Source organism: Lampris incognitus, chromosome 14 (genome assembly GCF_029633865.1).
Source record: "Lampris incognitus isolate fLamInc1 chromosome 14, fLamInc1.hap2, whole genome shotgun sequence".
NCBI lineage: Eukaryota > Metazoa > Chordata > Actinopteri > Lampriformes > Lampridae > Lampris > Lampris incognitus.
The window spans coordinates 20,139,228-20,154,077 of record NC_079224.1 but is presented as its reverse complement, the minus strand read 5'-3'; the positions used below and the strand labels follow the sequence as shown (position 1 = coordinate 20,154,077).

The 14,850-nt window shown below is 44.3% G+C and overlaps 1 protein-coding gene across 16 annotated transcripts in view; it reads left to right on the top strand.

Annotated features, from left to right (window-relative positions):
* Nucleotides 1-14,850, top strand: part of LOC130124046 (abl interactor 1-like) — a 41,592-nt gene that overhangs the window by 3,773 nt on the left and 22,969 nt on the right. For all 16 annotated transcript variants that reach the window (XM_056293424.1, XM_056293425.1, XM_056293420.1 and 13 more), the window contains exon 2: nt 8,775-8,942. In XM_056293424.1, coding sequence (XP_056149399.1) covers nt 8,775-8,942 — 168 coding nt within the window. The remainder of the gene's footprint in view (nt 1-8,774; nt 8,943-14,850) is intronic.

The following is a 14,850-nucleotide window of genomic DNA, read 5'->3' as shown; positions in this document are numbered from 1 at the left end:
TGCAATATAGTTATGAGTAGAGAAAGATGAATACATGCAGCTTCTCTTGAATAATGATTACGATGGGGATGTGAGAATTTATCTGCAATGCTTTGTGCATGTGTAAACACTTAGATTAGCACTACGGAATGGACAATAAGGAGAATGTGGTGCACCACATGCTAGGATCGTGTGGAGATCAGACGTAGGGGATGATAAAGGCAAAGATTCGTAACCTCTGGGGGTGGAGAGGAAGGGTCTTTATTTCAACTTTTTATTCATGTGATGATCTAATGGACTATAAATGCTTTTATGAAGGAAAAAATAATACAACACTGGAAACACAAGAAGGGTTACTGCATGCAGAATATCAACTACTGTCTACTCGGGCTTCATCCATCCATTATCTGAACCGCTTATCCTGCTCTCAGGGTCGCGGCAATGCTGTAGCCTATCCCAGCAGTCATTGGGCGGCAGGCGGGGAGACACCCTGGACAGGCCGCCAGGCCATCACAGGGCCAACCCCCCCCTCACACACATTCATACCTAGGGACAATTTAGTATGGCCGATTCACCTGACTTACATGTCTTTGGACCGTGGGAGGAAACTGGAGCCCCCCAAGGAAACCCACACAAACACGGGGAGAACATGCAACCTCCACACAGAGGACTACCCGGGACAACCCACCAAGGTTGAACTACGCCCGGGGCTCGAACCCAGGACCTTCTTGCTGTGAGGTGACCACGCTAACCACTGCGCCACGGTGCCGCCACTCGGGCTTCAACTAATGATTATCTTCATAATCAATTAATCTATTGATTGGCTGATTAATCATTTAGTCTGCTAAAAGTCAAAAATACTGATGAATGCCCATCCTAGGTTCCCGGAGTCTGAAGTGATATCTTAAAATGTTACTTAGTCTGATCAACAGCCAAGAGACGCCTCAAGTAGTCATTTCGTAATGACATGACTCAGAGGACGGCAAGTAAATCTTAGTATATATGAAACTACAGCCAATAAATGTTTGGTACTTTTACAGGATGAATGACTCAAATGATCAAGTGACCATCAAAATTGTAATACAATAATTTTCTGCCAATCGACTAATCGATTAATCCGTTTCAGCACTACTGTATTTTTTTAGAAAATTTTTTGGGGGGAAGGGGATTTTTTTCCCTCTTTCTCCTGAAATGTACTTGGCCAATCACCCCGCTCCCTGAGCCATCCCGGTCACTGCTGCACCCCCTCTGCCGATCCGGGGAGGGCTGCAGACTATCACATACCTCCTCTAATACATGTGGAGTCACCAGCTGCTTCTTTTCACCTGACAGTGAGGTGTTTCATCAGGGGGACGTAGTGCGTGGGAGGATCACGCTATTCCCACCAGTCCCCTCTCCCCTGAATAGGCGCCCCCGACCGACCAGAGGAGGTGCTAGTGCAGCGACCAGGACACATACCCACATCTGGCTTCCCACCCGCAGACATGGCCAATTGTGTCTGTAGAGATGCCTGACCAAGCCCTGGAGGTAACGCGGGGATTTGAACCAGCGATCCCCATGTTGGTATGCCACGGAATAGACCACTACTCTACCCAGATGCCCACACTACTGTATAACAAGCTAACCAATGCAAGTCACAATAAGAAATTGGCTACCTTGTCATAAGGCTGCACAGTTGGGGCAAAAAAGATCATGCCTGTTATTTTGGTAAATATTGTGATCACAATTATTGATCTCGGTTTCAGGAACCGAAATCACTTTGTTTTGCATTTGGAACTAACCATAATATTGGCCCTATTGATTCATTTACTCTCCATAAATGCTATGTGTTGGGCTTCTCTCTTTCTTTCCACCCGTTTTACTGCCGACTTCCTTTGGTCTGCACACATGGGTGCATGTTAGGCACATGTTAGGCACATGTTAGGATTGTTAATGGAAGCATTTGATTCAATACATGGGGGCTTCACATGCATTGAAAATATAATTTAAATTTCAGTATTGCTGAATTACATGATTATTACTTGTTGCAGTGTAAAGTATTAATATGTGATTATTTTCGATTAATTGCGCTGCCCTAGTTTGTCATGTGCGCGTGAAGTTTAAAGACTTCAGTACTTTAATAAACTAGCCAACATTTAAGAAAGGGTTGGAAGTAAAATTCGCTATGCACTGCTGATGATATTATGTGTAATGTTATATAGTGTATAAAGTCACACTATTTGCTATGATCGGTAGCATTTTTGCAAAATTGACAAATGAACATGAGTTAACACCCCCCCCCCCCCCAAAATGGATGCGGTTGAGTTTGGAAGTGAATCCCCCCTCAGTTATGACGTGTCTGCAGCGTTTGTCTGCTCTCTTTACAGCCGTGACCATTTCACCGGGGTCGCACATCCTGCTCTTCCTTTTTCTGTCAGCATTTAAGAGCGGTCAGGAGAAAACCATGTCAGTGTACCACAGTACCACCGGTCGAGTTGACTGCTTAAGGTTGCGCAGGTATCAATGGGTCAGGCTAGTGCCAAAGGGTGGAAAGGAATAAATCAGCCAAATATGCCCCAGCTGTTGCCCCCACCCTAAATCCTCTTTCAGCTCACATGATCCCCCACTGACTCCTCCTTTTTTCATTAATGACTCAGGGCCTTGTGGTTGTGGACATTCTCTGTCTCTCTCTCTGTCTGTCTGTCTGTCTGTCTGTCTGTCTCTCTCTCTCTCTCTCTCTCTCTCTCTCTCTCTCTCTCTCTCTCTCTCTCTCTCTCTCTCTCTCTCTCTCTCTCTCTCTCTCGTACACATACACACACACTCAGACGGGAATTTGAATCACACTTAGTAATTAAGTCGGTGACTAACATCATTAAGATTCAGGTTGTTTTTTTTTTAAGGTTAAATTGTGTAAAAAGTTTTGTGTAAGCCCATTACAAATACATTATTTCTAAAGGAGGGGATGAGAGAGAGCCTTATGAATATTGTGTTTTAGACGTATTACCTTGGGTTTTCTGCGCTGGATATATTCAGCCCTTGTTAATTAGTTTCAGATTCCGGCTCACACAGTCTACCCCCCCCCACCTCACTCTCCGCCCCCTCCTCTTCCCCTGCACCCGCTGCACTGTGTTAAAGATAGTTGTGTGTTTCTGCCAACTTCCATTTTTTGAGAGCTTGTCTTGTGTACTTGTGTGTCTGTGTGTACATGTGCACGAGAGATTCAGTAAATCGGTAAGCCACAAGAACAGTGACACATCAGTCAACTGTGTGTGTGTGTGTGTGTGTGTGTGTGTGTGTGTGTGTGTGTGTGTGTGTGTGTGTGTGTGTGTGTGTGTGTGTGTGTGTGTGTGTGTGTGAAGGTGTGCGCGCACGTCTTTAGATGTCTATTTCTGGCAAATTTTGAGTATTTTTGGAAAGAGAAATGAGAAATTAGGCTTTCTTGAACTCACGGGTGATGTCAGGTTTCCATTCCTGGTGCTGTATATTACTGAGAGTTGGATGTGGATGGATGGATGTGCTGGCCATATATCATATAAACAGTCTATTTCTGACATCTCCACACATACATATGCCCTAAATGTGCTGTCAGGACTGAAGATGTTAAATTCCACAATGAAGTGAAGTTGAGAGGTAAAACATCATGTTTGGCAGATGTGTGTGCAAACTAGGGCTGAGTATTGGTAAGGACCTCGCGGTACAATTGTATCCCGATCCATTGCGATACAATACATATTGCGATATACACTCACCGGCCACTTTATTAGGCACACCTGTCCAACTGCTCGTTAACGCAAATTTCTAATCAGCCAATCACATGGCAGCAACTCAATGCATTTAGGCATGTAGACATGGTCAAGACGATCTGCTGCAGTTCAAACCGAGCATCAGAATGGGGAAGAAAGGTGATTTAAGTGACTTTGAACGTGGCATGGTTGTTGGTGCCAGACGGGCTGGTCTGAGTATTTCAGAAACTGCTGATCTACTGTGATTTTCACGCACAACCATCTCTAGGGTTTACAGAGAATGGTCCGAAAAAGAGAAAATATCCAGTGAGCGGCAGTTCTGTGGGTGAAAATGCCTTGTTGATGCCAGAGGTCAGAGGAGAATGGCCAGACTGGTTCGAGCTGATAGAAAGGCAACAGTAACTCAAATAACCACTCATTACAACCGAGGTATGCAGAAGAGCATCTCTGAACGCACAATACGTCGAACCTTGAGGCAGATGGGCTACAGCAGCAGAAGACCACACCGGGTGCCACTCCTGTCAGCTAAGAACAGGAAACTGAGGCTACAATTCGCACAGGCTCACCAAAATTGGACAATAGAAGATTGGAAAAACGTTGCCTGGTCTGATGAGTCTCGATTTCTGCTGCGACATTCGGATGGTAGGGTCAGAATTTGGCGTCAAACACATGAAAGCATGGATCCATCCTGCCTTGTATCAACGGTTCAGGCTGGTGGTGGTGGTGTAATGGTGTGGGGGATATTTTCTTGGCACACTTTGGGCCCCTTAGTACCAATTGAGCATCGTGTCAACGCCACAGCCTACCTGAGTATTGTTGCTGACCATGTCCATCCTTTTATGACCAGTGTTCCCATCTTCTGATGGCTACTTCCAGCAGGATAACGCGCCATGTCATAAAGCTCGAATCATCTCAGACTTGTTTCTTGAACATGACAATGAGTTCATTGTACTCAAATGGCCTCCACAGTCACCAGATCTCAATCCAATAGAGCACCTTTGGGATGTGGTGGACCGGGAGATTCGCATCATGGATGTGCAGCCGACAAATCTGCAGCAACTGCGTGATGCTATCATGTCAATATGGACCAAACTCTCTGAGGAATGTTTCCAGTGCCTTGTTGAATCTATGCCACGAAGGATTAAGGCAGTTCTGAAGGCAAAAGGGGGTCCAACCCGGTACTAGCAAGGTGTACCTAATAAAGTGGCCAGTGAGTGTATTGCAATACTCTACATAAGTTACTGAAAATTTTAAAATATAGCTGAAAATACAACTTGCTGTGTGCCACCAGGGGAATCTCATTGTTTACATCACATTATATTTTGATAACTCAGCGGACAAATTGAGTCAAAACTATTTAAATCAAAATTTCCATTCCAATTTATTAGAACAGTATTTGCATTGCACAGTGCAGACTGGGTCACCGAGCACACTGAGCTGAAATGTAGCTGCCACAACATCATATGAGAATAAAGTGTGCATATTAAGGATTCCTGTTGTGTTGCAGAACACTGAACTCATCAGCAGTGTCGATGCCATAACATCATTAAGTGCATATTAAATATTCTTATTGGTCACTGAACACATTGGACTGAAATCCATTTAAAACGTCAATAAATGTTTTAATGTATCAACACGAGGGGCTGGAAAATCGAAAGTATCGTTAAAAAATATTGCAACACTGAGCTGTATCGATTTTTCTTTTGCACAGCCCTAATGCAAACCCTGTGATGGAAATGATAAACATCCCCGGTCAGGGAGGCTGTAGTCAGTCAGTCCTGGCTCCTGTGACAGACAGGCAGGCCGTATTCATCTGTCTCTCTCGGGCTGATATACCTGAGAGACTCCCAGCCCAGCTCTCTCCGAGGATAAAAATTTGCATGTGTGTGTTTATCTTTCTGTGTGTATGTGCGTGTATATGTTTGTGTGTGTGTGTGTGTGTGTGTGTGTGTGTGTGTGTGTGTGTGTGTGTGTTTGTCCCTCTGTTTGTATGCAAGTACATGTGAGCATGCATGCATTTCTGTGTTTTTCTCATTCCATCAGTATGTGTGTGCGTGCGTGGTTGTGTGTATGTGTTGTTGAACATGGATTGTGGCTAAAATAGTCAAATAACTATCATTATTCAAGATTTATCAGGTTATTATGTCAGTATATTATCTCCCCTAGTGCCGCTTACTACCTTATGCAATTAATCATATGAAATGAAAAGAAAATAAAGTTTTGGTAGCAAAACCATGGTCATTAATTGTGGAAACTCAAATCATTTGTATAAGATTATATATAGTCTGTTTGTTATGCATCCCCAATCGTGCGTGGTTGTGCATGTGCATGTGCATGTATATTAATAGCCTGCACATTGCCAGTGAATAATGCATAACAAGGTAATTATTCCCAAAGGCCTATAGTATAAGCTAACTGAATATGTACAGGCAGGTAGGTATAGGTATGTATGGCTTTGAGAAGGTCATTAGAGTAGAGTAACGTGGTATGAAATTAAGAGTTTTAAAAGAATAATCCTAACTCAAGACAAAAAGGACCACAGTGATCCATCCATCCATCCATCCACCCATTATCCATTATCATTACCATTACCATGGACCACAGTGATAGTGTTAATAATTGCTATTTGACAGCAATAGCCAAGCCAACATCTATCCCTTTGCAAGCATACTGGAGTTGCCCACAAGTCTGATTTTTGTGTGTCCACATCATTCATTTAATTTACTGTGCAAAATATTTCCACATTGATAAGAGGGTCCACCAACAAAGTTCCAGATCCATCTACTGTGGATGTTGCATTTGTGGACCAATCATCCCTATGTTGTTTGGGGGTGAAAAACACAACATGTTAGTTCAGTGGGAATGCTATTAAAAGCATTGCTTAACAGATGGTGACTGTGAAGATGAGGAGGTTTTGTATTCTGTGGAATGTCCTGGCATTCTCCCATGACTGGCTCTCCTCCCACCATGCACCTGTCCCACAATATCCATCTGAGTCATCCACAGAAGTCATTGTAATCCAATCAAGGATTGCTTTTGCATTCCATACAGTCACTCCCCTTGAGGCGTTTGAACTTCAGTTCCCTCCATCTAACCATTATTATGGGGCTGGGGAGAGATAATAAGCCTGCGTTGTACAATAGTTTTCTGTTGAGTACAGCTTTCTCCAAAAATCACTCATTCGCCCCCTTTACCCTGGACAGGTCAGCGTAAGGTTGTTGCTGGGGTGATTTGGAGAGTTGTTGTGGGAAAACAATTGAGTTGTAGCCCTTTCTATTTGGTGTAACTTTACCAGATCAAACATTGCACGAAAGGTTTATGAGCAGTTATGTTGGAACAAGCAAGCATGGCGCAGGGGTTGGTGCAGGGCGAGTTTGAAAACGCTTGTATTGGGGTGGAAGGTTGGGGTTTACATTCGTCACTAATACATAAAGGCTGTAAATTGAATGTATTTAAATCATTTATAACAATTACACTACAAATATTAACTCAGTTTACAAAAAATAAAGAAATAAATAAAACTCCGCGCAGGTTAATTTGCCAAAAAAAAAAAATCCCGGGGCGTCCAGGTAGCACAGCAGTCTATTCTGTTGCCTACCAACATGGGAATCGCTGGTTTGGATCCCCGTGTTACCTCCGGCTTGGTCGGGCGTCCCTACAGACAAAATTGTCCGTGTCTGCGGGTGGGAAGCTGGATGTGGGTATGTGTCTTGGTCACTGCACTAGGGCCTCCTCTGGTTGGTCGGGGTGCCTGTTTGGGGGGGGGGACTCGGGGGAATACTATGATCCTCCCACATGCTACATCCCCCTGGTGAAACTCCTCACTGTCAGGTGAAAAGAAGCGGCCAGCAATGCCACATGTATCGGAGGAGACGTGGTAGTCTGCAGCCCTCCTGGATCGGCAGAGGGGGTGGAGCAGTGACCGGGATGGCTCGGAAGAGTGGGGTAATTGGCCGGGTACAGTTGGGGAGAAAAAAAGGGCGGAAAAATCCTAAAGAAAAAAAAAACATCATCTCGTGTGTTGTGGCTACAGGGTAGAGCTAACATTTTACTTTTTATTGCATTAGTTTTGGACATATTTGTTCTCGTGCTCTTATCTTCTGTGTGTGCGAGGGAAGGGGCTGATGGATGCAGAAAAGGTCCAAAGCATGTCAATGAGCCATGTTTGCAGCCGATGTTAGAGCTGCAATAAAATGGGACTTCATCTATTTTAAATGTTATCCAATTTTCTCTCTGCAGCGGGAAATACTGAAGATGTATTGTAATGGAAATGTATGTAACACTGTTGTTAGTATCTGCTGAAATGTGTGCAGATGAAGAGTGTCCAGGTAGCATGGCAGTCTAATCCGTTGCCTACCAAAACGGGGATCGGCGGTTCAAATCCCCGTGTTATCTCCGGCTTGGTCAGGCATCCCTACAGACACAATCGGCTGTGTCTGTGGGTGGGAAGCTGGATGTGGGTATGTGTCCTGGTCGCTGCACGAGTACCTCCTCTGGTCGGTCAGGGGTCCTGTTCAGGGGGAAGGGGGAACTGGGGGGAATAGCGTGATCCTCCCACGTGCTACGTCCTCCTGGTGAAACTTCTCACTGTCAGGTGAAAAGAAGCGGCTGGCAACGCCACATGTATCGGAGAAGGCATGTGGTAGTCTGCAGCCCTCCCTTGCTCGGCAGAGGGGGTGGAGCAGTGACTGGGATGGCTCAGAATGGGTGGTGTAATTGGCCGGGTACAATTGGGGAGAGAAACGGGGGGGGGGGGGACTGTGTAGATGAGTGACAAGTAGAGAAATTTGTTTGATTCAGAAATAAACGTATGCAGCAGTATTTACTGTAATAGTTTTATTCTTCCCACTATCCATCCTGCCTCTTTGCCCTGTGCCCCCTCTCCACTTCCTCCCTCTTACCCTCTCTTCCCTTCTCTCATTCTCTTTTCAATTCTGTTCTGTTTTCACTCTGCTCCGCTCTACTCTGTTGGGTTCTACTTTCTTCTCTTCACACTTTCATTTTTCTAATCCTCGTCCTTCCCACTTGTCTCCCACTCCATCTTTTCCATCCCTTTCCCCTTCTCCCAACCAGGCCCAAGACAAGCGGAAAGCCTTGGAGGAGACCAAGGCCTATACAACCCAGTCCCTGGCCAGCGTAGCCTACCAGATCAATGCCTTAGCCAACAATGTGTTGCAGCTGCTGGACATCCAAGCCTCGCAGCTGCGACGTATGGAGTCCTCCATCAACCACATCTCCCAGGTAGGAATGGCTTTCAAGATGCCGAGCCAGAAATAAATTATGCAAACACTTTTGGAGTTTTAAATGCCAGTTTTAAATCATTTTGGTTCAGTTAGTGTGCATTACATAGGGGCAAAAGGTTTTCTAATGTATCAGCACACGCACGCACACAAACACACACACACACATGCACACATAACCATGCATACCAACCACACTGTTACTGCTTTGTGCCATGGTGCTGAAGTGCGCCAGTCCCTGGTCTTACACCATGTATGTGTTTAGTCACAACGTATAAGCAAGGCTCAGCGTTTTTCGGTTTTTATTTTTCAAAGCCATCCTACATGCCAAATTTCGCCACAAGAAGACACTGTTACATAACCTCACACGAACAGGAACAACTTTTGGAACCGTGGAAACATAAAATCTGGGTGAAAATCAGTTCAAACCGATCTGCTCCTTTTAAAAATTCTGGGTATTTTTTGGTGAAAATCGGTAAAAACCGAAAACGCTGAGTCTTGCGTATAAGTGTCTTGTAGCAGAACTGCTCTCATTACAACCAGTACTGCTGTTCTACTCGGTGTCCATGTGGGTAAGTATCTCAGCTGTGTCCTGCTACACTGCTGTTTCCTGTCCCATCTGTTTACACTTCAAGTCTATTTGTTCATAAGCATATATGCACAGTGCATACTCCCAATGTGTGGCCTTCCAAATAATGTATACACCCGTTTTTTCGCTGAGAGTAAAAAACGTTAAATAAGATGGGATAGAGGAAAATGAACAAGTTGTTTATCCCAAAATCAACATAGAGCAGGTGGATTAAACAAAACATTCATCATAAACAGTTAACCTGAAGAATCTGGGTGCTTATATGATTCATAAAAGGTTTATGTTTTGCAATCAAAAGTCTACATTATAGACCTATACAGTAGCCCACAATTGCCAACACCTTCTCCTCTGTTCCAAGAATTTATTCTATTCTCAAGCATTGCCCTTGACGTTATGCTTTTGCACGAGCATCTAAAAATGGAGCCAGTTTGGACACAAAATAGAGGCATGGCGTTAAGATGGTTTTGTGACGCTGACGTGCTGCTGAAGCAACGCGACCATTGCAGACTTTGGGTCAGACACACACCCTAAAGGCAGACAGACATGGCAGAGACATGGATCATGTTGGATCTGCTAACCTCCCTCACCCCAACTTGCTACATCAGCAGTCTCTCCCTGTTCTCTCTGCACTGCGCCTAGCCACCCGGCCTGCCAGCCGGTGGCTGCCCCTGTCCCCTCCCTGTGTGGGTCATTAAGCCTGTCAGGGGTGAGATGAAAGCCTGACGCCAGCACTCTCGGCTGGCTAGCGTTCTCCACTATCGTCCTGCTCTGTGCCACGTGCAAGGATATGGAGCGAAATGGGACACAGACGAATCTAGTTTATTGATACTTAGAGATGGCTCGTAGTCTGTTTTCTTTTGCCCTAGAGCTCCCTTGTCCTGACAATATCAACACAGGGCCGTATGATAACACACCCATGTGAAAAGATGATGGCCTGCCTTCATAAGATTGAGATGTAGGTTCACATCTACAGTTTAGAAACTGGAGCTTGCAGTCGAAGTGTTTACCAAGCTAGTAAAGGTGCTATGTGTTGTATTTTAGCTGCCCTGAATGAAGCATAATCTGACTAGTTAATATGAGCCAAGGTTGGTTATAGGTACTGACTGAAACAAAGCAAACAACTCTCTGCCGCTCATCCCCAGATCCTTGCTTTCAAAGATACAGGAGCTGAGATGGGCAAGTTGCTTTTGTTGTTGTTTGATGCCGCACTTTGCTCGCACTTGTAGCCCTCAGCAAATATGCTCAGATAAAAACGAAGGATATCTGCTGATGGTGTTTAAAATGATAGATGTCAGCAAATGTGCCGCATATCCACTGCCATTTCTGTTTGAATTTGTTTGTCCCGCTTGCTTTGATTTGTTGTTATTCACATCGGTGGATGTTTAAATGTATTTTACACCCTTATTTCATTTAGTGTATTTCTATCAAACCCAAAAAAATTGCTTATTGTATTGTAGTAGAATTTGGTTTTGTGAAAGTCCTTGAATAGAAAACTTGGGAGAAAAATAGATAATGAAATTTTCTTTTTTTGTATTAATTTTGGATCAATCCTGATTTTAGAGTTGCTCCCATGAATCACACCAAAAAACCATGGTGGTTCATATATTGTCGGTCGCCTTGTTGTAGTTCATCTATTTGGGCAGATATCCACCTAAAGCCTCAACTCCTCTCTAGCAATATATCCACAGAGGGAAATTTCCTCTTGCTTACTAGGCTGTGTAGATTTCTGGCTTGAAGTGCTTAAAATTGTCTTTACTAGCCGGAATTTAAATAGGATGGATTTAAGAAGGCAGCCAAATTAGTGCTGCCAGGCTAGCGTCCATAATCCAAGCTCTGTCTCTAGATGGTTCCCTGGAAAGCCAAGCGTGATGAAAGAATTTTCATGTTTTTATAAAGCAAACTTATCTAAACCTGGAAAAAGTATAGTTAACTTTAGGCAAATCAAGTAGGCCAATCTCTCCTCGTTGTATCACTAAAATGATACGTGTACATCATTTTGAGCTGCGTTTATTTTACCAGAGGAGATTTTGTAGTTTAAGTGATTGCCAATGGATGCGTGATTTTAATCCAGCATGAATCTTCAATGTCCAAAATGTTACAAGTAAAAAAAAAAGAATATCGGGCATCAGGTTAGTGTAGCGGTCTATTCCATTGTCTACCAACATGGGGATCGCCGGTTCAAATCCCTGTGTTACCTCCAGCTTCGTCGGGCATCCCTACAGACACAATTGGCTGTGTCTGCGGGTGGGAAGCTGGATATGTGTATGATACCTGGTCGCTGCACTAGTGCCTCCTCTGGTCAGTTGGGGCACCTGTTCGGGGGGGAGGGGGGAACTGGTGGGAATAGCATGATCCTCCCATGTGCTACGTCCCCCTGGCGAAACCCCCCACTGTCAGGTGAAAAGAAGCGGCTGGCAACTCCACATGTATCAGAGGAAGCATGTAGTAGTCTGCAGCCCTCCCTGATCGGGGGGTGGAGCAGCGACCGGGACAGCTCGGAAGAGTGGGGGTAATTGGCCGGATACAACTGAGGATAAAAGGGGGGGGGGGGTCAAATTACCTTCTCTGTTTCACCTAACTCAAAGGTCCCTTAGTAATAGCAATCAGCAGTTCGAATTGACCCCACAAAAAATGTAATAATTGATATAGGACTCTTTTTTTTTTTGGCAGCTGGACTCCCTACAGATTTCTACCAGCAGATGTCTGTGCTGAGTTAGCAGAGGGAATATTTCATCCTGCCAACATAAACATCTCCAGCATCACCAAATTAATTTGATATCCATTAAATGTCTTTGTGGCTGGAACACCAGCAGATTTCGTGTTATATCCATGAAGGAGTCTGTCATTGAGGTAGTGTAGGAGAATTTTATTATCCAGCGCCATGCCAGGGAGACCCGTGTGAGTAATAGAATACAATTCTTACACAAATTGAAATCCTACAGAGTGATGTACTTTGTTGTTTGGCAGCATTAAGTTTGATTGGGCTGTTCAGTACTGCTAGCTAGATTGCAGCAGTACCTGGTTCTGTTTCAAATAGGTTCCAAGGCAATGGCGCTCTTGATCTTAATTGTTAGCTAGAAAAATAATTTTGCTAATGATGTTTCCATCTGGGCTATGTGGAGTAATTTGGGGTGGGAAATTGGGATATATTTTATCCTGTACAAATGGACCACCAGATTTACACATATAGCATTTAAAAATTAAATTACAGGACCACCCCCCTCCCCCCACGGTAAAGTTAATCTCATTCCAATAGGGGCTAATTTTGTGTTGTACGTAAAGGGACCGTACATCAGTTTGATTCTGCTACAGAGCATTAAAGCACTTTCCCCACGAGTCCCTTTTCTCTCCTCTCTCCTCTTTCTCTTCTCATTTTCTTTTGTGTCCTGCTGGCAGTAAACTTTACCAATGATTCCTCATTTCATTTTATTATTTTTTCCCCCCACCAGATTTGTCTTGTCATTTACGGTAAACCCACTGATGTCTATTCATCCTCTCATCCTTTTATAGGATTTCTTTCAATTGGTCAAATCCTCTGAAGTTAGAAATCAACCAAGAATTATACCCAAGTGTTGTAGTAACACAAATAACAGATATTTTGTAAGGATTTATTCGTAACCACTTGAAGGAATAATCACATGTCATTTTATGGATTAACCACAAAAAATTATGTAATAATCACATAATAATAAGAAGAAGGTAATAATCACATGTGATTTTATGGATTAACCACAAAATTAACCTGAAACAGGGGTCTGCTGAGGCCTGTTAAAATTTCATTACCGCCAAGGACAATGTGAACGCTGGTTTTCTCTCCAACCCAACATCACCAGCTAGTTTCACATCTTCAACCAGACAGAGGAGGATTAAACAATGAAATCAACTGTGAAGTGCTGGATTGGAAAGGAAACCTGAATACAAATAGCTCTCAATGGCGTGTGCATGGTTGAATGCCTAAGACATACATTCTCCTGTCCTGCTTATAAGGCATCTCGCCACCTCAGCAAGGACTGAAAAAAGGCAAGAATGGTCAGATGATGGCTGTGAAGACAGCAATCCCACATAGTAACATATCCCACATGTCTGAAATGTGAAACATGGTTAGCGCTACCCTACAGCTGCAGCGCTAACCATCGGTGGCCCAGTGGTTAGCACCGCAGAGGGTAGTTTGCATGTTTGCCCCGTGTCTGCATGGATTTCCTCCCACCATCAAAAGACATGAATGGGGCAGCTGGGTGGTGTGGCAGTCTATTTCCATTGGCTATCAGCCAGGGCTCACCGGTTCAAATCCCCCATGTTGCCTCCGGCTTGGTCGGGCATCCCTGCAGACACAGTTGGCCATGTCTGCGGGTGGGAAGCCAGATGTGGGTATGTGTCCTGGTCGCTGCACTAGTGCCTCCTCTGGTCAGTCGGTAAGGGCGCTTGTTTGGGGGGAGCTGGAACTGGGGGGAATAGCATGATCCTCCCACGCGCTACATCCCCCTGGTGAAACTCCTCACTGTCGGGTGAAAAGAAGCAGCTGATGACTCCACATGTATCGGAGGAAGCATGTGGTAGTCTGCAGCCCTCGCCGACTTGGCAGAGGGGGTGGAGCAGTGACCGGGACGGATTGGAAAATAGGGTAATTGACCAAGTTCAATTGGGAAGAAAAGGGGGGGGGGGTTTAAGGTTAATACTCCTGTCTGTGCCCCTGAGCAAGGGCAATGAAAAGAGGAACTGGAGTTGGTCCCCGGGCACTGCAGCTGCCCACTGCTCCTATACAATAGGATGGGTTAAATGCAAAAGACAAATTCATTGTAACGAGTACAATGACAAAATTAAATGGCTTTCGTCTTTCTTCTTCTTCTTCAGTCTAAATAAAAGTCCTCCTTTTTCCGGGTTGCTGTATTGTTATCAAAAATTTGCTAGACCCCTAAGAGGGCTTGTTCAGAAAACTGCAGTACAGATGCTGGTTGCCAGGTGTGAAACCAAGTGACAGATTCTATAAAAAAAAAAAACATCCCTTCTATTGTGTGGGCTTCATATACTAAGTAAAGACTGGCGAGCCAGGAATTATATCACAGTTAGCATGCTGGCCTTACAGCTGCACCAGCTGTTCCCAGACAGAGTGGTTCAACAACGCCCAGATGTTTATCACTGTAAAAAGATTACACAAGGAAAAGAGATGCACTGAGAGACGAGTGGCAAAAACATGGAGAAGAGAGATATCCGAGGTTAAATAACAGTTGTGTCGGCACATTTAGTAAGACAGCCACCTTACGTAAGTTAAAAAAGTAACGAATAACCGTGGTGTTGAGAGTCTAGGTCTGTTGACATGCTT